The sequence below is a fragment of the Haliotis rufescens genome, unplaced genomic scaffold (assembly GCF_023055435.1).
Source record: "Haliotis rufescens isolate VD_foot unplaced genomic scaffold, xgHalRufe1.0.p SCAF_10, whole genome shotgun sequence".
Classification (NCBI taxonomy): Eukaryota; Metazoa; Mollusca; class Gastropoda; order Lepetellida; family Haliotidae; genus Haliotis; species Haliotis rufescens.
In genome coordinates, this window is record NW_025963780.1 from 30,887,181 (window position 1) to 30,912,056 (window position 24,876).

Below are 24,876 nucleotides of genomic sequence, written 5' to 3' on the forward strand. Positions count from 1 at the left end.
TGTCCTTCAAACGAAAAGTAAACATGAAAACGATTGATGAAGTCAATTGATAGAAGTGTCAAGTAAATTATCAAATAGCGTAAGGTCACATAATTTCTTCAGATGCCGAAAGAATCTAAGCTCCCTTCATGGGTAATGTAAGAGCTAATAACATATCTATCATACGAAAACAAACTAAACAGAAAATGCTAAGAAAAATTATATATATAAAAGCTCGTGTTCGAGTGGGGCTTACGTAATGGCCCTGCATAATGGCTACATACCACATTCAAAACGTAATTTATAGTTGATTACTTATCTATAAGTGCGCATATTTGTTGGATGTATTTCACTGCAAAATTGATATCTATTTTCTATACTTTAATCTTTCCTGAGCATTGCAATTTCATAATTTTGAGTAAAATTACCAGTACGTTATTTGATGCGAAATGCGCATAACAGCCTTCAGCAGTTGCGAATTGTTACAACTACGTGCTGTAAATTAAACACTCCACGAAATCGGGAATGCACAGAATGGAAAAAAATGAGCAAGGTATAAAACAATCCGCATGCGTAGAACGGTAATAGTTAGCTCTCCGCTGAGAACCACGAGCACCGCACCAAACTCCAGCCTGAATGCGAGAGCTGACCAATGAAAGCGGAGAAATAGAAATAACGGTAGAGGCTGCTGCTAGACTGACAATGTCACTCAAGAAACGGGATTAGCATTATAACATCGCTCCGTCGAAGTCAAATTACGACGTTATTTGGATGGAAAACCAATGGTTAGAAAGCGTCCAGAAAACGTCATTTTTGGTCTAATGACCATATACGGAAAGCAACGACGTTATCGTGTTTGCGGTGCATAGGAATTTAATTTGGGGCGCCTCTATGAATTCGGGTAAGTATTTTGTCTCATCGGGTCGAGGTGGAGAAATTTTGTCACTTTGTAACTTTTTTCATAATGTGATTTTATCCATAAAGATTTACAATTTAAAAAAAATAAAATCGAATTTTGATGTTCTTTTTTTTATTAGAGTTTTTATTTCGGTCTTGCTGGTACTAAATTTAAGTTGGTGGGAGGAATTAAGGATGCTTGTTTGGCAACCAAGTCAGCTGAGTTATTTCCAAGGATGTGTATATAGCCATCATATAGTTGTTGTTTTATCTGATGATTAAATTAGTTAAAAGTGAGTAATATTATCTATTAGGTCCGAGCGGGTTTTGAATAGGTTTTTTAAAACTTTGTTGGATACAGCCTATAAAAGAATACGAAATGATGAGAACATTTTTGTGATTAAGACTTTTGCATAAGATGAAGGGCAGTAGATATTGCCAAAAGTTTCGCCGTATTAGTATGTGTATAGTTAAACTTTATATAATTGACTTATTTGGGACTGATTTTGGTTGGGTAACATGCATACGTAGCCCTGTTGTTTTGTTTGTGTTCACACATGAATCTGTATATACATGTTGGTTGGTTGGTTGGTTGGTTGGTTGGTTGTTTTACGCCACACTCCGCAATGTTACAGCTATATGACGGTGGTCTGTAAATAATCGAGTCTGGACCAGACAATCCAGTGATTGATATCATGAGCATCGATCTGCGCACCTTCGATCGATGACATGCCTCAAACCACCCGATCCCGTAAGTCGCCTCTTACGACATGCATAGTCGCCTTTTACAACAAGCATGGGTTGCTGAAGAGCTATTCTACCCCGGATCTTCACGGGTGTATATACATGTACATGTGTGGGGTGTGATTGGGCCAGTTTGGTTGTTTGTTTATTTGTTTGTTTGTAGTTTAACGCCGCAATGTTCCAGCTACATGTATATGACGGCGGTCTGTAAATAATCGAGTCTGGACCAGACAATCCAGCCATTGACCTCATGAGCATCAATCCACGCAATTGGGATCGATTACATGCATCAACTAAGTCAGCGAGCCTGACCACCCGATCCCGTAAGTCGCCTCTTACGACAAGCATGGGTTGCTGAAGACCTATTCTACCCAGGATCATCACGGGTTGAATGTAATTGAGTGTCAGTGATGATTTTTCTACTTTTGTTAGTTTTGAGTTTGTTTGGAGAGTAGTCTGGAACGACGTGTCTGCTTCTGGTGTTGTTTTGTTCTTGTGTGTATTTGTCTGGTCGTAGCGCATGTGTTATATTGTCTAGTTATGTTCGTGTATAAGCTTTGAGAGGTGCGTTAGAAATGAGGCTTATGAGGGGTTAGTGCTGAATGTGTATAGTAATAATTTATTAATGTTGTGGTATTATTTTTAGATTGTTTGTTTCATGGGGTTATGCTGTGTCCCAGCCCAGCAGTTGAGATTGATTTGCTGTCTGCCAAATGGGATGGATGTTATGCCTGATAGTATTTCTTTGAGAGGTTATTAAGGGTGGTGCAAGGTCTTGTCCTAAGGTCTATTTTTAATGCTTTATATTGGATGGAGTTAAGTTCTGCATAATTTGCAATGGAGTTTAATACCGGAGCAACATAATCCAGTTTAAATTGGATAAGTGTTTTGTATATGTTCAGAAGTCTTTGTCGGCTCCCAATCAGAGCCGCTTATGGATTATGAGGTAAAGGTCTTTTTGACGAGAATTGACCAATTATTAAAATGGGGTGACCGAGTTAAGTGTTGGTCAAATGTGAGTCCTGGGATATAGCTTTTTTGGAAGTTATTTCTCCAAAGATCATTACATTCGTTTTATGGTCGGCATGTGGGCGACATATCCAAAAATGACGTCCGATGCAATTCCCTATTTTTTACTTGTACCATATGTTCCCGTGTTTTTTTAAGTGAACATTTGACTTGCCTTTGCATGTGTTTGTGACAGGTGCCACCGGTGGGACAGGATACTCTCACCTTTTGGGGAACACCTGGTGTCACTACTCTTTAACATTGATTCATAAACACATGCTCATGAGATAGTTGGAATCGTACAATCCAGATTTCTATTGGATATGGAAAGGGTTTTGTCGCTTTATTTAAATGTCCAAGTGAAAGTGCTGTAATCTACGGAGACTGTGTGATCGGGGACGTAGCCTAAAGCTATCGGCGCAACGCAGGAGGGAACGTGAAAATGTTTCAATGGCTGATATAAAGACTTGGTAAAAGCGTCTATGTACTATATGATTTATCTTGTGAATCCGCGGCCTTTGACGTCACGAAAGGGTTGCGGAACAAATCACCGCGTCGCTTCCTCGCTGTATGAATGGTTATTGCACACTACTGACGGTTTGACTGACAGCTGTACCTGAGCGTTTGAGCGATATTATAAGAGTTTATTATGTTTCCTCTCGAAAGTTTTAACAATGATATTCTTGTTTTCTGAACATAGTTGCGAAATGGGAAATAGACATTCCAGTGAATATAATATTATCGCACACTAAACAGAGACACATATGTGAATTTTGTGCTTGTAAATGTGAAACAAAAGTTACTTTCATTTGCGGTTATATAAATGATGTCTTTAAAACGTTTACACGCCAAATGTCTTCTGACAACAAGGATATGGCCAGTTTTGCGGTTTTATTATTAATAGGATGTTGAAAAACGTGTTATGTTGCCTTCTTTCCTCGATCCACTGAAAACACAATTAATCTCAATTAGTCACCAGCACAAACGCACGCACACCTCCACCTCCCTAAACCGTGACCCTTAATTTGAATTTTGAACTTTTTATTTCTCCATAACAGCAATGTATTACATATTTCGAGTATATTTACATATGTACAAATTTCTGTCTTGATGATGAATACCTCACAAAGAAAAAATTAACGGAATTCGTCGACAATAGCTGGTAATTTACATGATGTATAAGTTCTAAGTTTTCTCGGTACCGCATGCAAGCGGCCTGTTTCAACAGGTGGACTAAGATTAGTAGTTAAGTATCTAAGACTGGGGTAAGAAATCGCTCTGAGAGAGATGGAAGCTGTTTAACAAATTGACAGTGATTACGTTTGAACTAGCTAAAATATTGATTCTCAATATTTAAAAAAAAAATTTGGCACTCTTTCCACAGTTATGTCAATCCATTCGTTATGGAAATTTTGAAGAACGAGAAATACTTCGGTCAAGTATTATTTACAGACCCCCGTCATATAGCTGGAATATTGGTGAGTGCGGCGTTAAAAAACAGAGAACCACAAAACACATGCAAAGGCAAGTCAATTGTTCACCTGAAAAAAACACGGGAACACAATGTCATGGTACAAGTTATTTCAACTTTATTTCAAAAACTCTATATTTCCAGAAAAAAATTCTCGTCACTTCGATTATTTCCTCCTAATTTTCGATTTTTTGTCTCTCGTAATTTTAAGTTTGCCTGGTTATTTTGAACTTTTTTGCCACAATTCTGTTTTTGTCCTGGAACCAAATCTAGAAGACGCATTCGATGGAAGGAGGGGTGGACACTTCGGAACTGCAGGTCATTTTACGTAAAAGCACGGCAACGACCAGGCGTTTCTTATATTACTCTTCAGCGTGAGAAGGTAATTCGTTTATTTATCTCAAATTAATAGTCCCCCCAAAAGTGATTTCCTATCAAATTTGTCTGTGGTAATAAGCTAATTGTCCTTCAAAATTCTGCCACTGGTTCTTCCAGACAGTCGTCTCATTTGTATGCAAATGATTGTTGCCGATGTGACGTAAAGCATAAACACACTCACTCACGCAAATGATTGTCTCGTTGGTATGCAAATGATTGTCTCGTTGGTATGCAAATGATTGTCTCGTTCGTATGCAAATGATTGTCTCGTTCGTATGCAAATGATTGTCTCGTTGGTATGCAAATGATTGTCTCGTTGGTATGCAAATGATTGTCTCGTTGGTATGCAAATGATTGTCTCGTTGGTATGCAAATGATTGTCTCGTTGGTATGCAAATGATTGTCTCGTTGGTATGCAAATGATTGTCTCGTTCGTATGCAAATGATTGTCTCGTTCGTATGCAAATCACTGCACGAAGGTAAAACTGGGAGACAGTGGGTGTACATTTTTATTGAAGAAACTTTCAAAGGCAACCTGAAACCAGTCAGTTGAAACACACACGTGACTTGATATGTATTACGTCAATTAGAGACTTCCTTGAAAGAAGTCGGTGTCAAGCACTGATAAGTCACTTTGTCATTTCAAACGAACATGGACATAAATTGCATCACACTAAACATTAATTGTTATATTAGATGCACAGAAGGACACTGGTCTGTGTAACATTGTCTGACAATTACAACTTTTAAAATTGTTAATAACTGCACCGATACGCATGCTGTTGCACGTGGTGCACGAGCTTTCGTTAAAACAACACTAAACGGTTACAACAGATTGGCGATCTTAGCACTTGACTCATCACTTTCATTGTCCAAATAATCTGTTCTTATAATATTTTTTTCAATATAAATAAAGAATAATTGCAGTGTCCCCATTATAACCTCTGCTCTTCTCGGTTTTTCTCTATGATATAGAATGACAAGCTATTGTTTCATGCTCTAAAAAATTGCAGCAAAGTTAAAATACAATGCTCTGCTGTGTCTACAGCTAGTATGCAGATGATATACAGTCGTGCCTCGTTTATACGGACACTTGCGTCATTTCACAATTCGTCCGTATAAACGAATTTCCGTATAATTGAAACCAGCTTCTTACTGGAAGAGTTACTTCCCTTCAATTATGCAACTCATGACAGATGACAGAGCAAACAGATACATCCACTCAATCTTTATTCAAGACATACACGTTTCAAAAAATCTGTCATGGAAGTTTGAACTTTACCACATTTTTAGGTTTGAATTAAACAATAATTCCAAATTGTCCAGATAGCCTGTGTTCTCGTAATATGTAATCAAGGTCTCTTCACAAGCACAAGCTTGCTTGTGAGTGACTGTAGTGGGTTGGAGGGGCTGCTCGTCTTGGTCATCGTCTGAATCTTGCTCCGGCTGTGTTACGGCTTTTCACGAAAAGAAAACTAACAGAAGCAGTCCACATTCGCCGCCACAAGCCATCAATCAACAGAGATTAAGGCTATTTCATTCCACCCGCCTATTATGAACTCATCAAACAATAATCACCTGTCACTCATGTATGCTTTTTGTTGTTACTGTTTATCCTCTACTGTTAATCCTCCACCTACTATATATATTCTGCACTATGTCCCTCATTCAGTCCTGCTTGACAACGGTATAAGGATCTATACCGAAACGTCGCTTTTCACAGTATTAAAGAAGTTGTTATCCATAAAATTGTGTCTTTCTCGTCATTTTAACTTAATTCAACTATTTTATATCGATATTGAAATATTTCGCAAATGGGCGAGAAAAAGGTCTGGCCCATGGGCGAGAATATTTTCCTTTGCTCAAAACTCATGTTTTTGTTTCGCAAATACATAAATGTATTTCTTTCTAGTATCATGACGCAAAATTTAACTCATTTTTATATATTTTCATAAGGAAACAGCTGATGAATCATGCTCCGGAAATGAACCAAACCTCTTTCGACAAGCACCAATTGCTTCGAAACCAAAAAGGATGTTTTAAATATCTTAAATAGCACAAGTCCCTTTCAACAAAATACTGGTGTATGTACACACACTTGTAAATCATGATCAGGAAACGAACCCTGCTTTATTTAATACTATGTTAGAAAAAGCGCCGGTTCTACCCACAAAAAGACTGAGTATGGTTTTAGCAATATCACGGCAGGGGACACCAGATCCCACGCAAAGAAGAGACATAACAGACAGGTAGGGTCACAAAAAGTACCATATTTTAAAGTCTCAAGAATCAATTATTTAGAGGCCGCCATCATATAGCTGAAATATTGCGGCGTTTACAACAAACAAGTATGATGTGGGAGGACAATTCAATCTTGTTGATAATTCCCAGTCCTAAAACAGGACCCTAACCCAACCAAAACATTTAGCAACATGATCCAGTGAGAATGTGTCCCTTAATTGCAACGCTTCATGTAAATGGATAACAGAGGATTCGTGTATATGAATAACATAGTATATACATGCAGAGACACATTTGAACAGTTTGTTTTTTGTGCTAACGCCTACCAATTGAGTAGTGTGACTGCCCCGCATCACATGTGCCTTATTCTGTATTATCCCATTAGTCACCCACGTCATTAGATGCACGTCGAGTAGGAATGACGTGTGATCAGCAGATTATAAGTGATCATCGCCGTGCAGCTGGTTACTGTCCCCCTGCAAGGATGTGTACCTCAGGTAGGTTAATTAATCTGGCTTAATTGTGTATTGCATACTTTACGCTATTTCTTTAACTGATGGGGCGGTCGGATAGCCTAGTGGTTAAAGCGTTCGCTCGCCACGCCGAGACCCGGGTTCGATTCCCGACATGATTAAGGCGCCGCAATTTGCTGTGCAGAGTTGCGTCCCTTGGGCATGCCAGAAACCTATGTCTGTGGGTTCGATTCCCGGTTCGCCCCGATTATGTTTCTGGGTTTGTCAGCACAATACCCGTGCTCGTAGGTAAACGACTGAGACCTCCATGACTTCGGGCTTTCCTCCCACTTAAGCTGACAAGCCGTGATATACCTGGAAAACTGTTAAAAGCGGCGTTAAACCCAACTCACTCACTCACTCACTCACTCATTGACAGTAATTCGGAGGAGACCATACTTGTTTAGAAATGTATATAAAACGTACTATACTTATTTTGTATATGTGTTTAAAGACAACGGCATAATGTAATGTTTTAGTAGAAGATGGGTCTGATAATAGTTGGTTGGTTTGTTGTTTAACGCCGCAATCAGCAATATTCCAGCTATATGACGGCGGTCTGTAAATAATCGAGTCTGGGCCAGACATTCTAGTGATTAATATTATGAACATAGATCTACGCAATTGGGATCGATGACATGTATCAACCAAGTCAGCGAGCCTGAACACTCGATCCCGTTAGTCGCCTTTTACGACAAGCATAGCCGCCTTTTACGGCAAGTATGGGTTGCTGAAGACCTATTCTACCCCGGAATCTTCACGGGTCTACCAAGGAAGTAAAATGGGTATGCAAAGCCGGAGTGATGAATGGGTGACAGCAAAACTATTTGTTAAGGAGGCTGCACAATAATATTTTCGCGTTGTACAAGTATACATATCATCATTTTTCAATTGATATTTCTCTGTGTAAATGTACTGGCACATACAAACGATATGATGCTTCATACGTTCTGACTCCATGAAGATGAAGTAATTATAAGCGACAACCAATATCCATAAGCATTTAATATCTTTCCCCGAACGTGTGTGTGTGTGTGTGGCTGCTTGTACTAGTCCGGAGGGTTAATGCTGACACTCAGACACAGTATGCTGACTCCAAGCCGAATAGTCCTTGTTTTAGACCCTTAATGCCGAAGGTAACAACAAGCACCATTTATAACGTCTTTTTGTATGACGCGGCCGGATGTTCCTTTGTCCAATACACCGCTTTGCCCAGACGAGTGGTAGAAGGGGCCCGATTCTATCAATCGGCTGGTCATGTCAGGCCGTGTGCATACATGTTTGGATTTTCTAAAACTCATTCATTCTAAATGTCTATTTTATATGTATCAATCTATAAACTCGTTTAGAGCCCTATGCCCAGAAGGCTCATGCGCCAATCTGGTGATGCTGACCTCCGAATTATGTACGTCTCCAACTGACTGTCATGGGCCAGCCTGACTTTTCATCGGTAGATAGCTCTAAGTTTTCAAATTTGTCAAATTTACTGGACACCCCTTTATTCTTATTTTTGCAGCTTGGAGATCCGCTGCAGCATATAAATGTCCTTGTTTGACACTCAAAGGTGGGTGGGAAAAAGGGGTGCTGAATCTTTCTCTTTGCGACATGCCTTCCCAACACCCTGTCTCGAAATGAGGTGAGGTGAGGTGAAATTGGGTTTAACGTCGCGTCCAAGGTTATTGCACTTATATAGCGACGTGCATGTACGTGTATGTGTTTGTGTGGCTGCTTGTACTAGTCCGGACTGATGCCGATTTATAGTGCTAGCTCACTGAGATACCATGCCGCAGTTCAACATGAATACCCCACTCAGACACAGTATACTGACTCCGAGCCGACCAGTCCTTGTTTTAGCCACTTAATGCCGAGCGCCAGACAGGGTAACAACAAGTACCATCTTTTAACGTCTTTTGGTGTGACGCGGCCGGGGATCGAACCCCGGACCTTCCGCTCTCCGGGCGGACGCTCTACCACAAGACCACGGAGGCGGTCGTCTCGAAATGAAGACATATGGACATCTGACGAAACTACCCCCAACTAATCTCACTATTGGCCACGTTTTGTATTTTTGAAGCTTGTGACAGGAAACCCATCAAACTGAATTCGTTTGCAATCTCCAACGGTATCGCTGGTATTTTAGGAAGGCGATCTCACCTTTGGTCCTCTGGACTCCATCTCAACATGACCCAAATAGGAGTGATGCAAAGTCTTCCTCGCATTCGCCTGATGTATCTCATGTCGAGGTACCGTAAATCCACAAAACATTACACAATGGAATTGCAGAGGCCTTAAGAAGAATTTTAATGAAATACACATGTTTCAATATTTAAAAGCGTATGCTTTTTGTCTCCAAGAAACAGTTCTTACCACTCGATAAGGCTTCAGGAGATTGTTCTATCCTGGTGAGGCAGGGCATCAACAAAAACCTTGTTCCATCCATGTTTTCACTCCATGAATTACATACTGTCCTCGGTCATGGCACTACACCATTCATTATAAACTCCTAAAACACTGCTCAATATATTTGATTTTCCCTCCTTCGTGGCATAATGCCATCATAATTTCTATACCAAGCTGTGGCTGGTATCATACTGAACCATCCAATTACCGTCCAATATAATTAACTAGTTTGTAAAACCATGGAGCGTATGTTCAACAATCGATTAGTCTAGTACTTGGAGACCAATATTCAACTCGGTGACATCCAGCAAGTACCATGGACCATTTGGTGCGTTTAGAATGATTTTTTAAAGAATCCCTTGTCAACAAACTGTTGCCGAATGCGAACCGTCTTTGTCGGTTCACTGTCCGGTCACTGTCGGATCTTTGTCGGATTCCATTCGGGAGAATCGTGACGCTGTCGGGACAGATTCGGTCTTTTTTTCCATGCGGAAGATACAAATCGGATCAGATTCGGACTGAGAACGGGAGAATCGGGACGAATTCGGCTGGAAACGGCTGAATCGGGACGCTTCCTGAACAATATCTGATTTGTGAATTTCTCGCCACGAATCACAGGATCTTGATCAGACTTTTGACAAACTTTAATCGGGAATGGTCCTATCAAGAACGGCAGTAAACATCCTGAATCTGTTACTTGGCCCTTACTGTCATCAACCAGTGTTTTAAGTCTACTCATTGCTTAGAATTTTTTAATATTGGCTAGTATTGTGCACAACCACCAGTAGCTAAAGTGATGAAGTAATTCTTGATGGGGTATTGTGCAGAAAGCTGAGACACTGTAAGTCCCCATGATCCCAAGCGAAGTGGCATAGCTTTTGCTTATAACCCGTTTTGAACAGTTGTAAAAAATATTGTTATGATTGATTGTGTCTGACAATTTTGTTTTTAGATACAACTTTCAATTCCAGACTCAATTGTATACGTATTAACTTGTTCTCATCGTTATATTGCGGAACTATTGACGATGTGATGGTAAATTCTAATTCACACTCTGAGTTTCCTCCCACATCAAGCTGATACGCCCTTATAGAACCGCAATACTGTTCAAAACGGCGTTAAACCTCACGCACTCATTCGTTAATATGCGCATCACAGTGTTCTGCAAAGGTTATAAGGGACTCAAGTTTGCCCTAAAAGATGTAATCACAACTTATAATGCGTTTACTTGCAAAATATAACTGAAGTTGATGCTCATTTACTGACTGATCCTCATAAAATGCCCGATTCCATCTGCAGGTTCTGTTTGGAAGCGTTAATACAAGAGCTAGATTAAAGACTCAACTAGTTTGTGGGGGAGAATGGTGTCTTCTGTTATCGATTCAGCAAATTATGTTCTCTTATGTGATCATATTTTAATTGTTCTAAATGACCATCAAACAAAGACCATTGTTTCCCCCACACCATGCCACACTCGTATACCATATTAAACCCAATTCACACCTCTTATCTAGCTGCTTTATCTGACGGTTGAATACTTCTACGAGGAAATAGAGATATGTCGTACTTCTTTTGGTTTATGGTCGTTTTTTTGTCACAGGTTCCGTTGCATGAATGATGTCAGGTGAGAAGGAACTAATCAAAGACGACACCGGGGTGTTTGCTCTTTTAGAGACTGGAAAGTCAGATGTGAGTAGAGTCATATGTTTCAAAGATGAAAGTTCAGTTAGTTCAGGGCCCACTTGCACAAAGCGATCTTAGCGCTACGAATAGTGTAAGCCTATGTTAAAGTATGGGAGTTAAGATCATCCTAGCGCTAAGATCGCTTTGTGCAAGTGGACCCAGATCAGGGTTCGTTGCACAAAGAGACTGTAGCACTCCGAGAGTCATAAGTCGATGTTAAAGTGTGGGAGTTAAGATCATCTTAGCGCTACGATCGCTTTATGCAAGTGGACCCAGATCAGGATTCGTTGCACAAAGAGACTGTAGCACTCCGAGAGGCATAAGTCGATGTTAAAGTATGGGAGTTAAGATCATCTCAGCGCTACGATCGCTTTGTGCAAGTGGACCCACATCAGGATTCGTTGCACAAAGAGACTGTAGCACTCCGAGAGTCATAAGTCGATGTTAAAGTGTGGGAGTTAAGATCATCTAAGCGCTACGATCGCTTTGTGCAAGTGGACCCAGATCAGGATTCGTTGCACAAAGAGACTGTAGCACTCCGAGAGTCATAAGTCGATGTTAAAGTGTGGGAGTTATGATCATCGCCTCAGAGCTATGATCGCTGTTTGGAGCGGACCTCAGGGCTCGTCTGTTCACGGAAGACTATTGGTTCACATTCAATTTGTCTACAGTGTGTAATTCGACATAATGGAAATTAACGACTTTCTTTTTGTTGGATATTAATCTATGCCATTGTATTGCAAATAAAATTGTTAACGGAGGTCTGCCAATTTTATTCATTCTGTCAACACTCAAACACAGGGTTTACAAAATATTGTATATACAAGAAACATATTGCTGGTTTATTAATAAAGAACATGGAACGGTAAATAACCATTTTCCCCACATGAGCAAAACATTTATCAACTATTATATCATAATCCATTTCTCCATTTGTAAATGATAAAGAGGGACAAAGCGGACTTCGAGGAAAATGGACTTCTGACACATTTGGATGACCTGTCGGTCGAGGAGGAGGAAAGAGAAGAAGAGAGAGAAGATGAGGAGGAGTTTCGAGAGTACTACTTGAAATGTGGAGGAAGGGTGGCTAAAACGAGAGCCGCAATCTTACACAAATTGAGTCAACACAAAACGATTATCGGTCGCGTTGTAGGGTCAGTTATATTAATAGTCTATCTTGTGTACCTTGGGTTCTGCATGGACTACGCATTTGGAGATGAAGGCTCAATCCGGCTTGTCTGGGGGACGTGTTTTGTTTTGTTTATTATTGGGTACAGCAACTTCAGCGAGAAAATCTTCAAAAAGATTGGAGGTGTTTGCAGATGCCGGACGCTGAGAAGGCCCGTGGTTAGGAAGGGAATAAGATGGTGAGATTTATACCGTATTTGTAGAGGAAATTATACACTTTTTTGTTATAAGTGTATTTTATTGGAACTTCTTATTTTAGTGCAACACATTTATATTCTTTCCTTTTTATACATATCCCAATATTTTAATTCTGTTTGAAATGATAACTCTCTATTATTGTTTTGAGATGAATAAAGCCACACACTTATTCATCCTATATTTAAAAAAAAAATCTCATCTACCTAATACTCAAAAAGACAATTGGTTCTCATGGAACAATAGCGCCTGAAGTGATTTGCTGTTTAATTATTACATTATTATGTGATAAGAAGCTGTATTACATCTGTTATATCCGATTTTCCTACCCTTGTGTGCTTTTGTTTCAGGTTCCTTTACCTGTCCATACTTGGGTTTATTATCGCTTACCTGTGTCTAACTATTCTACAAACAAGTCCAGAGAACTTCCTCTCCCTCGCAGGACTGGTCTTCTTCATAAGTATCGGTTACATGTTCTCCAAACACCCAGACCTGGTAATATTTGTTTGTTGTTTAACGCTGCACTGAATATTATTCCAGCTATATGACGGCGGTCATCATGAACATTCGATCTTTGCAACTGGGATACGATGACATGCTTCAATCACGTCAGCGAGCCTGACCAGACGATCACATTTGTCGCTTCTTACGACATGCATGGGTTGCTGAAGACCATTTCTAACCCTGATCTTCAAGGGGAGAGTTGGTAATAAGGTTATACATTAAATTATGTCAATGACATCATTTAATAAACCTAAAGAGGTTTGGCCTAGTCTTCTAGTGCGTCACAACACTATGTGCATAGTTGCCCCAGCCGTGCCAGAATCCAAGGATCGTGATTCGAATCTTGCATCCGCCATGATATAATTCTTGGTTTGTCAGCACCATACTCATGATCGTGTTTATCGCATAATTGATAACCGTTTAGGACCTATTAAACTTTGGGTATTTTGGGGCATTAAGCTGATACACCGTGACATAACTGAAGCTTTAAACACAGCTCACTCAGCAGTCATGAAGACTTCATGATCAAATTCAGTTATATAAATGTTTGAAGTCGTATGCATTTTTAATTGTATTCACCTCTATAACCAAAACCTCACTCATTAACAAACTTAATAATGGATCATCAGCTAATATATCTAAATGCACAAACCACTTAAAATCGCAATTTCAGAAAGCAATCCCAATCTGTATTGAGAAATCTCTCATTTCCTACAGGTAAACTGGCATGCAGTGTTTTGGGGGATTACCACACAGTTCCTGTTTGCGCTGTTCATCCTCAGGTCCAGATTTGGATACAGTGTTTTCAACTGGCTGGGGGCGAGACTCGAAGAGTACATGAGGCACACAGACAAAGGCTCTCAATTTGTGTTTGGGGACAGCTTCAGAGATCACCAGTTTGTATTTGTGGTGCGTTTGTCTTTGTGCTGACATCAGCCATCCCCATCTCTTCCTGTAGACACGTGCACCTCGAGGTGGCCGGTGTATGGCATCATTATAATAATGTACTGTACATGTAGTGGACAGTAGCCATTCCGATCACTTCCTGGGGGCACGGGTGGCCCAGTCGTCCAAGGCGCCGCGATTCGCTGTGCAGAGTTGCATCCCTTGGTCACGCCAGAAACCTATGATTGTGGGTTCGAATCCCGGTTCGCCCCGATTATGTTTCTAGGTTTGTCAGCACCATACCCGTGCTCGTTGGTTTCACCGAACTGGTAAACGTCTGAGAACTGCATCACTTCGGGCTTTCCTCCAACATTAAGCTGACACGACGTGATATAACTGGAATACTGTTAAAAGCGCCATTAACCCAACTCACTCACTCATCACTCACTTCGACCAATTTCTGCACATCAATGTGGCGATGACCATCTGTTTGTCGATGACTACTCTCGTCCTAACGTCAAGACACGACTATATGAAACGAACTTAACAGCAATGTTTTTTTTGCAAAGGCAGACGTCTTAACACGTTGAAACGCAAATGATCATTTCAAAATTCAAACAACGTGAATCATGACAGAAAACTTGGTTCACCATTGACATCTCTGAACTAAATGAACAACGCTGTAAGCTGAGGCTAATTTATCGCATATTCTTGCCACGCACCTATGGTAAATATTCTACATGTACATCATCCCCCCCCCCCCCCCCCCCCAAAAAAAAAAGCAGTGTAATGGTGACACCGCTTTAAAATTGTTTTATCATTTCAGACAATGCCACTGATTATTTTCATGAGTTCCACAGTCAACATGCTGTACCACTATGGGGTGCTCCAAGCTTTCGTCAAGAACTTCGGGAAGTTCCTCTACTTCTGTATGGGTACGAGCGCTATTGAATCTGTGAACGCTGCCTTCAACATGTTCCTTGGACCCGTGAGTACACACAATGCATACCATCACACGAAACGTAACCAGTCGCCATTCTATAATGCCAAACCGTACGATTTTATGTCTTTAAGGTTGGGATTAACATGGTCCTAAGTTCTGTAGGCATAATAGGTTTACCCTTGAACTAATAATAAACTGATAATGAAGTTAGAAACGATCGGATGACCTTGAACCATGGGTAAGTAATTGCTGCAGGTGGTAATACCGCCATTCCACTAAGCGGCGCTTTGTGGCACTTCTACACATCGCCATAGATCGCCATATAGAGCTCTAAGATCTCCAAAAGTGTTAATGGATCGCTATCTGATCTCTAACTGATCTCCATGATCGTCAAGGTCGCCGCCTGTCGACTTCCCTGCACAAAGATCCATGGCACTCTGCACAGAATGCTGTCAGATCGTTACTTGATCGCCGAGATCGCCATCGGAGCGCTACTTGATCGCCAAGGTCGTAACCAGAGCGCTATGTGATCGCCAAGGTCGTAATCAGAGCGCTACGTGATCGCCAAGGTCGTAATCAAAGCGCTATCGTATCACCTCAGAGCGCCGCCAATCGCCACGAAAGACTAGGACCTACCCCTCTACTACCAAGCGTAGAACTGATGACCGACTCAGAACCCTACGAGTTTGTGTAGGATCAGACCCAAAATTCGGCGATCGGGTCACACGCTAATTGAGTATCAATGGATCTCCATAGGTCGCCTCGATCGCTCTCGGATCGAAGTAAATCGCATTAGATCGAAACGATAGCCATCGGAGCGCAAATAGAGCGTCATTGGATCGCATCCTGATCGCCATGGATCGAAAAAGGAGTGGGAACTGATCGTGTAAGATCGCCACATTTTTGGTTGTTTGGTTACGATCAAGGGTCTTCAAGTCGCTATTTGATCGCAACAGGAGCGCTATCTGATCGTCATCAGATCATAAGTGCCCCTAGACAGCCGAAAAATGAGGAGACCCATGGCGCTCCCTAAGAGCGCGTAGAGCGCAGAAGAGTGTCGCCTAGTGGAATGGGGGTTATAACCTGCATAACCTGCATCAACCTTCCTTGTACGTGGTGGCTAGTTCTTAGCCTAACTAGAAAGGAGGTGAAGTGAAATGAAATGGTCTTTCACGTTGCGTCCAAGATTATTTCACTTATATAGCGACGTGCCACGTATGTGTGTGTGTGTGTGTGTGTGTGTGGGCGTGTGTGTGCGCTCGTACTGGTCCGGACTAATGCCGATTTTGTAGTGCTAGCCCACTGGGATACCATGTCACAGCTGAACATGAATATCCTGCAAAGAAACAGTATACTGACTCGAGACGACCAGTCCTTCTTTTAGACCCTTAATGGCGAGCGCCAGACAGCGTAACAACAAGTACCATCTAACGTATTATGGTATGACACGGCCAGGGATGTAATCTCAGACTTTTCGGGCGGACGACTAACCACTAGACCACGGAGGCGGTCAAACTACAGTAACTGTTGATGAAAATGGACAAAATTGGTATCATGATGACCAAATATCTCAAATTGAAAGAGCCAACTTCTACAGCCATCCACGCGGAGATGGTGTCATTGGCAGATATGTATGGACCTTGCGGATAATTATGTTGAAAACTAAGTAGCAACGAACTCTAGTGTGATTGTGTGATAGTTTTCAACTACCCATTTTCAAGCACTCCTTGTATATCAACATTTAACGTTTTCCTGCAGCTTAACCCTCATTGTAGGTGGACTCACATGAAAATGATCTCAACTAAGTGAAGATAAAAATATATTATATTAACAGTAAATGTCATCATTATGATCACTTGTACATGTTGACCACGTAGTGATGTATTACGTGATTCTTGTCATGTTCCCACTTCAGTCCGAGGCTCCAATGGCTATTAAACCCTTCCTGCCACTACTGACTGCATCCGAGATGCATGCCATCATGGTGGCAACATTCGCCAGTATTTCTGGAAGTGTTTTTGGAATGCTTGTGAACTTTGGAGTAAGTAATATGCCCATATCCATCTCTTTATCTCTCTATATACATATAATTAGAGCAAGCCTTCATAATTTATTAGACAGAAGATAATGACGTACCTTGTCGGTGGACCTACCCCATTTAGTCTTAGACCCCTCTCTAGTCTACTCCATCTAATCTGACACTCCCATCTGGTAGACCCCTATCTAGTCTGACTCCCTATCTTGTCGCTATCGCTGGCAATTTTCAGTGTGTATTACGTTCCTTGATTAGAAGTAGCGTGTGCAATACAATACTGCTATCTTGGACAGTAATATTAACTTTCTGTGTCAGTTATGTCAGTCGTGAGCGAAAGTAACTTTTAAATTCGATGTCATGGGAAAGCTCACAGGATGTGACATCACCGCTTTAATCTTTTGCTCTTCTGCGTGTATGTTGCTTCCTCATTGTTTTGTTTGTGTAAAACATATTGATTGATGTATTGTGTACATAATTTAATTCAGCTTGCCTATTGTTTGATAAGCAAAACAAATATCATCACAGTGACATCACGAATATTACCCATTCCTCAAATAGGCTGAACAGCCCTGTTGTCCTCAAAACTTGACATACATGATATGGTTGTTCAAAGACATGTACTGAATATCTACCTTGATGTTTATTGGTTGTACCGCTCAGAATGGGTCGGGTAGCCCAGTGATTTAGGCCTTCGATCTTTGCGCCAAGTACCCGGGTTCAGTTCCCCACATGGGTACAAAGTCCAATTGTTGTGTGTCCCTCAGAGTACCTGGGTTCAATTCCCCACATGGGTACAAGTCCAATTATTGTGTCCCCCTCAGGGATACAGCTTGAATATTGCTAAAAGCAGCGTAACAATCATATTCACTCAATCACTTGCTCAGAAAGGTTTCTTGTGTTGTGTTTCCTGTTATGAGTATTCCCTTGCAGGCCCCGGCCAACCACCTTCTCACAGCGTCTGTGATGTCTGCCCCCGCCGCCCTTGCCATGGCCAAACTGACCATGCCGGAGACAAGAAGGACAAGGGTCCAACCAGAGGATGCTTACAATATAAGAATGGCGTGAGTTGCAATAAGGAATGTGCTGTAGTGTCCATGCATACACACAAGGTGTGGTAAATAAAGTAGAGGATGTATTTATTTGTCACCCAATCTGTTTATCCCATCGAGTGTCCTGACAAAGTGGATATTTTCAGTTTTTACATGATTGCATAATGTCATCAACTGTCAGGCACAATATATTGTAAACCCACATAAGGAACATGTTACCCCAAAATTCATGCACACAAATCTAAGTAAATTGTAAATACACGTGTCTACTGTGTATCTGGGACGAATAGTCACCTGATGTAATGAATGCAGGCCTCTTTGGAACCCTATTGCCTGCAAGGTTCAACAAATAACCTGAAAACTGGACCAAAATCAAGACTCTGTCTTCTATTTTGTCACTAAGCGGGTTTTGATATGAACTTACTCATCTTCCAGAAAATTTCAGAGCGTATTAGAAGCTATATCTGTCGGCGCAGTTGACGGCATCACATTGGCGTCCACCGTCGTTGTCAACCAGATCGTCTTCATCGCTGCCATTGAATTTATAGACACAGGACTTCAATGGTTTGGTGACAGGGTTGGGATGCATCACGTGACATTTTCGGTATGTCTATTGTGGGGAAATAGTAAAGCTGGTTGATGTAGTGCATTGACGTTCCCTGGCAAATCGCTGAGGCGTCTCACCTAGCCTAGTTTACCTTATGTTCAATCTCATTAAAATCAGATCTAAGTTCTCGCTACCGCTAAACAAAGATCTGAGGACATCCCATTACGGGTCACGTCAGACCGACCTTGCGCGAACTTTGACCGACCAATGGAATGACCAATCAGAAGGCAGCTTTCTCGTGCTTTACGGCACAAATTTCAAATTGGCAACTACGCTTCGAAACATATTTCATCAAATTCTCGATTACAAATTTGAAACCTGAACAAAAAACATCATGGAATGGCTAATAGACGGTTTGGATTGTAAGGATTCAGTCGTTAAACCCATAACGATCGTTCGGAATACCCAATGTTAAAGTTTTCGAGATTGCACGATTAGAAATCACATTCCGACTGTCACTTTCATAGTCCGGTAAGCGACGCACTGATTGGTCGGATGAAGGTCGTTCTGACGTGACCCCTAATGGGATGTCTTCAGATCATTGTTTAGCGGTAGCGAGAACTTAGATCTGATTTAAATGAGTTTGCCTTATGTTTGTTGTAAGAGACGACTGACAGGATTGGCAGGTCAGGCTCTGTGACTTGGTTGATATCACCGTCTCCAAGTTGCGAAGATTGATGCGCATGATGTTAATAATGTATTGTCTCTTTGTGTGCTATAAAACAACAAACAAACAAAACAAAACTCCTTAGGGTTAGAACACATGGTTCCAACTGACCGATCCCCACTCCATATTGTGGACAGAACTATCAGGACAATATACTGAGACCCGTTGTTTTCCCGTTTGCAAGGAGTGTGCGTCGACGTTAGTGTCGTGCATTGAGTCGAAAAACACGTCACAGTATTTTTTGTTGTTGCACACTATTGATTTTGTGTCTGAGCTAAACAGCTAAATATTATTGGAAAGGAAGTCACTTGCCTCAGGAATGTTGCTCGTAGGCAAGGTCGGTAATTTTGAACAATTTCACAATTGTGAAGTAAACATCCAGAAATAGTTTCACAATGCGTTACGAATGTGTTGCGGCTACACCCATTCATGTTTCCATTGAAACGTGTCCATGTTCTCTCCTCCGCAGCTCCTCTGTTCCTATATGTTCTATCCTCTGGCCTATATAATGGGCTTCCCCAAGGTCGACCTCTTCAAGATAGGGGAACTGATGGGCATCAAAATCTTCGCCAATTCTTTTGTTGGATTTATGGAGTTTGGCAGGCTGGTCCTTAACAGAAAGGATCTCGAGCAGTACCAGCTGGTTCACAATGGCACCTGGCACTGGCAAGATGGCAACGTTATTTTGGACGCAACCAATGTAACATTGGTCGGTGGAATTCTTCAGGTTAGTTTGTAGGGCTGTCTTGTAGATGTGCCTCCATACCCCATTTAATAACGTAACCATGGAGAAAGTGGAACTGTCTCTGCGGGTATGTCTGGAACTAATATTACCTCATCCGCAAACAAGAGTGCTGGAATATTATACATAGCATCAGATTCCTTCATTTGTACATGCGTTCATAGATTCAAGCACTCCTTTGATACGTGTTGAGGAAACGATAAGGCTAAATGTAATTCAAAATAGTGTGACACGCACATCTTCCCTGCTCAATGACAACAGCAGATTTACCATTATCATACAGACTTTGAAGTACCTTGAAAATCGTTCTCCAAAAGAAGATAAAACAACTTATTCCTATTAACAATGTCGAATGCTTTCTAAAAATCTACGAAAGCGCAGTAACGTTTACCTTTCTTCCGAGTGGTGTGTTATTAAATCATAGACTCTAATATGAATCTATTACAGAAGACAAGGAGCTCAAAGGGACCACAAGTTTGTTATCTCTAATGTAGAGTGGTGTTTTCTAAATTTACTTTGGTACCCACCAATAAAATTAGAGCTTTCATTTACATATTCAATTCTCTTGCATAAAATAGAAGTTAATTACTTATAGTATTCAGCGACCCGTGAAGATTCCCGGGGTAAATACATGTAGGTCTTCAGCAACCCATGCTTGCCGTAAAAGGTGACTAGGCTTGTCGTAAAGCTAGGCGACTAACGGGATCGGGTGGTCAGACTCGCTGACTTGGTTGCGTGGATCGATGTTCATGATATCAATCACTGGATTGTCTGGTCCAGACTCGATTATTTACAGACCGCCGTCATATAGCTGGAATATTGCTGAGTGCGGCGTTAAACTACAAACCAACCAAACCAACCAAATATAGTATTCAGCAATGAAATATCTCGTGAGTAGCTAGGTTCATTGACACCTGCTCTCTATGTAACGGTACAATAAAAGCACCAGTCAATCAAGTGGAAACTGACCTTTATATAATATTTGTGTAAACAACAAAGTTGGTATTGTACAATTGTAACATAAATATTGTTAAAGGATTCATATAGGAGATCATCACCTTTTTTCAGATAGGAGATTATCATCTTCCGGTGACAGGCTCGCTGACTTGGTTGATACATATCAAATGTCCAAATTGCGTGGATCTATGCTCATGATGTCAAACACTGGATTGTCTTGTCCCGACTCGATTATTTACAGACCGCCGTCATATAGCTGTAATTTTGCTTAGTGCGGCGTTAAACAACAAACAATCAATCAATCTTCCGGTGATATTAAACTAATCACTATCATGGCCTGTAAAATCCTGTCAAGCCATTACAGTCTCTCATAATCTGTAGGCGATTTAGCATTAATAAGCGTAGGTGTCATTCTATTTGAACCTATGAACTGTGCCATACATTATTTTTTATGCATTGGGCATATGAAATTTTTTTCAGTAAAAAAACGTTTTTTCTCATACCCGTCCTTGTGTTAGACTGGAACATATCAGACTGTAAGGAAGCAATGTTCTTGTTCAGTTCTGTTGTTTGTTTTGTAATTACATACCGACAAAACCCTTTCTATATTCATATGAAATCTCTTTCGATTGTACGATTCCGACCATATCATTAGCACGTGTTTGTGAATCACGGTAAAACGGTGGTAAAACGGTGGTAATAAAATGGTGAGCGTACCCTGTCCCACCTGTGGCACCCATCACAAACACATGCAAAGTCAAGTCAATTGTTCAGCTGACAAAAACACGGCAATATATGTCACGGATGAGATCCGGGGTAGAATATGTCTTCAGCTACCCATGCTTGCCGTAAAAGGGCGACTATGTTTGTCGTATGAGGCGACTGACGGGATCCGGTGTTCAGTCTCGCTGACTTGGTTGATGCAAGTCATCGTATCCCGATGGCGTGGATCGATGCTCGTGATGTAAATCACTGGATTGTCTGGTCAAGACTCTATTATTTACAGACTGCCGTCATATAGCTGGAATATTGCTGAGTGCGGCGTTAAACAACAAACCAACCAACCAACCAACCAACCACTGATGAGTAAAATGAGAAACGACCTCCACATGTCTACTAGAAAAGGCTTGTAACCTTAATCGAACAGCTTTTGAGCAAAAGACGCATGACGGTCTTTGGAATCTTCGTGGAAAGAGCATGCTCAGTTGTATCTCAAAAGTTGTGAAATGTTGACACATGAGACAGACTTTTGATAATGCCATTTTTGACGATCAAGAATTACGCATTCTGATTGGTCCCCCTGTCGTATGAGACGTGAATCAGTTGATATTTATATATTCGTATATTTTAGTCATACGCGATAATTCCATCATTTTGTTTCAGAGACGTTCTGAGGTGCTTGGTACATATGCCTTATGTGGACTCAACCATATAGGAGCTATTGGTGTTGCCATAGGAACGTTGATCGCGCTTTGCCCCAAACGGAGGACAACTATCACCAAATATGTACTGAGGGCGAACGTGACTGGGCAGATGGCCTGTTTTATGACAGCATGCATCGCAGGTGAGCAAGTGGAAGTGGGTGAAATATGTGAGTGAGGTTTCTGTCTATTTTCGGTACCATTAATGGATTGAATAAACGAATGATTTGGCTTCAAACTTCTACACAATTGTTTTCAATGTCTGAAAAGCAAACGATATCTACATCCTTCCGCTTACGGCTATTTGAGTCGTAATGAGTGAGTGAATGAGTTAAAGAGTGAGTGAGTGAGTTTACTGTTTAAACAGTATATCAGTTGTATCACCACGTCTTAGAAAAGCCCGAACAAATGTAAGACGTTTATATTTGGTGCAACCCACAAGCCCACGAATCTGGGATTCGAACCCACTACCAAAGTGTCCTGGCACGTTGGGGGATGGGGGGATGGGGTGAGGGGTGTGGGTGTGTGTGTGGGTGTGTGTGTGTGTGTGTGTGTGTCACACATCGAATGGCGACGCCCTGGGAAGCTGCTCGAAGTGTCTTGATGTTATAGAACAGCTCTTACAGTGAGTCTGCGAGTGCGTGCAGCAGTGGCACCATAAACGGGCTTGACACATTGAATCCCTGTATCTAACTTGAACTTGAGACTTCGGCGGGAGGAGCGAAAGTTTTAACCTCAACGTCAGTATAATCAATTGAAATTTGTTTTCAATTTGTATTTAAAGAGATTTGGCCATGTTTATGTTGTTTGTTTGCTTGTTGTTTAACGCCGCATTCAGCAATATTCCAGCTACATGACGGCGGTCTGTAAATAATCGAGTCTGGACCAGACAATCCATGTTTATATAGTGGTTAAAGCGTTCGATTCCCCACAGTGGTACATTGCCTGAAGCCCATTTATAGTTTTCCCCCGCTGTCATATGTTTGGAAAATTGCTAAATGCGACTTAAAACCATATTCACTCATTCATGTTTATTCCGGGTTAGAATAGATCTACAGCAACACATGCTTGCCATAACAGGTGACTATGCTTGTCGTAAGAGGCGACTCACGGTATTTGGTTGATGCATATCATCGTATCCCAACCCATGCTTGCCGTAAAAGGCGACTATGCTTGTCGTAAAAGGCGACTATACTTGTCGTAAAAGGCGACTAACGGGATCGCGTGGTCAGGCTCGCTGACTTGGTTGATGCATGTCATCGATCCCAATTGCGTGGATCGATGCTCGTGATATTAGTCACTGGATTGTCTGATCCAGACTCGATTATTTACAGACCGCCGTCATATAGCTGGAATATTGCTGAGTGCGGCGTTAAACAACTAACCAACAAACATAAACTCATATTCATGTTTAATGATATTTTTCTGTTTCTGTCAGGTTTGCTGTACGATGAGTCTTTACAGTCAGCGTGAGCAACTTTAACAGTGCAGTTATGTTGTAGCTGGTACAATAGGAACCAGTTCAAGATCACATTTTATCAAAAGCTTCAGATTTGGAACACCACCTTTGTTTGCAATAAATAGATTATAGCTGTGTGTGTTTCCGTATCATGAATACGGCATTAATGAGGAATACAAATTGCATCATCAGAGTCTGATGTTTTATTCTTAAAATAATCAATGTTTAAGTATTTTCGCCCAATTAAGGACTTTTAGAAACCGTATATGAGAACAGTATACAGCCCCTAAGCCTGGCTGCCCTGCAAGAAGACTTTATAGTTTGGTTGGTTGTTTAACGCCGCACTCATCAATATTCCAGCTGACTAATCGAGTCAGAAGCAGACAATCCAGTGATTGACAACATGAGCATCGACCCACGCAATTGGGATACGATGGCATGCATCAACCAAGTCAGCGAACCAGACTACATGATCCCGTCAGTCGCCTACTACGACAAGCATATATAGTCGCCTTTTACAGCAAACATGGGCTGCTGAAGACCTACTCTGCGATTTACCCACCTGAACCAGAAATGAAAGACAGCAGTGAGACCACCTCGTCTTGCTTACTTACTTATATTGGAGATTTTACGTGCGCATTCCGACTGCAGCGTATTTCGCACACGGGCCCGGCCAAGCCATTTAATGAGTTTCCGAAAAGGGGAAAAAGTTGTTTGGCAATCCAGTAGGGGTGTTTTAGTGGTTGCTTATATAGAATTTTGGAAATTTTGAAATTTTGAAAAAATGCCAAGAGGGTTTGGGGGACGAACTAAGGGACCTGAGTATGGAAGTTTGTTAGTTTGATTATGTGGTCTGGTTTTGGTAGTTTATTGGGGTTTTAAATGCGATTTATTAGTCCTGTTTTGATTAA

At 41.2% G+C, this 24,876-nt stretch overlaps 1 protein-coding gene across 7 annotated transcripts; it reads left to right on the forward strand.

The window, feature by feature from the left end:
• Positions 1-581: 581 nt before the first annotated feature.
• LOC124135077 (solute carrier family 28 member 3-like) lies at positions 582-24,265 on the forward strand. Of its 7 annotated transcripts, XM_048389416.1 has the most exons (14): positions 582-880; positions 4,373-4,481; positions 8,747-8,794; positions 11,231-11,319; positions 12,262-12,680; positions 13,047-13,191; positions 13,918-14,109; positions 14,912-15,073; positions 16,944-17,069; positions 17,994-18,124; positions 18,548-18,716; positions 19,856-20,113; positions 22,469-22,649; positions 23,945-24,265. In XM_048389416.1, exons 4-14 carry the CDS (start codon positions 11,245-11,247, stop codon positions 23,977-23,979), a joined length of 1,893 nt encoding a protein of 630 aa, XP_048245373.1. In that variant the 5' UTR covers positions 582-880; positions 4,373-4,481; positions 8,747-8,794; positions 11,231-11,244; the 3' UTR covers positions 23,980-24,265. The 7 variants fall into 7 exon arrangements, with proteins under 7 accessions (XP_048245373.1, XP_048245366.1, XP_048245380.1 ...); XM_048389409.1 differs by lacking the exon at positions 8,747-8,794; XM_048389423.1 differs by lacking the exon at positions 4,373-4,481.
• Positions 24,266-24,876: the final 611 nt, after the last annotated feature.

Bases quoted from the DNA above. Each gene is read 5' to 3' on its own strand.
- LOC124135077 (XM_048389416.1), top strand. From the start codon at position 11,245: ATGATGTCAGGTGAGAAGGAACTAATCAAAGACGACACCGGGGTGTTT. The intron at 11,320-12,261 runs GTGAGTAGAGTC...TAAATGATAAAG, and splicing joins TAGAGACTGGAAAGTCAGAT to AGGGACAAAGCGGACTTCGA. The intron at 14,110-14,911 runs GTGCGTTTGTCT...TTATCATTTCAG, and splicing joins ATCACCAGTTTGTATTTGTG to ACAATGCCACTGATTATTTT.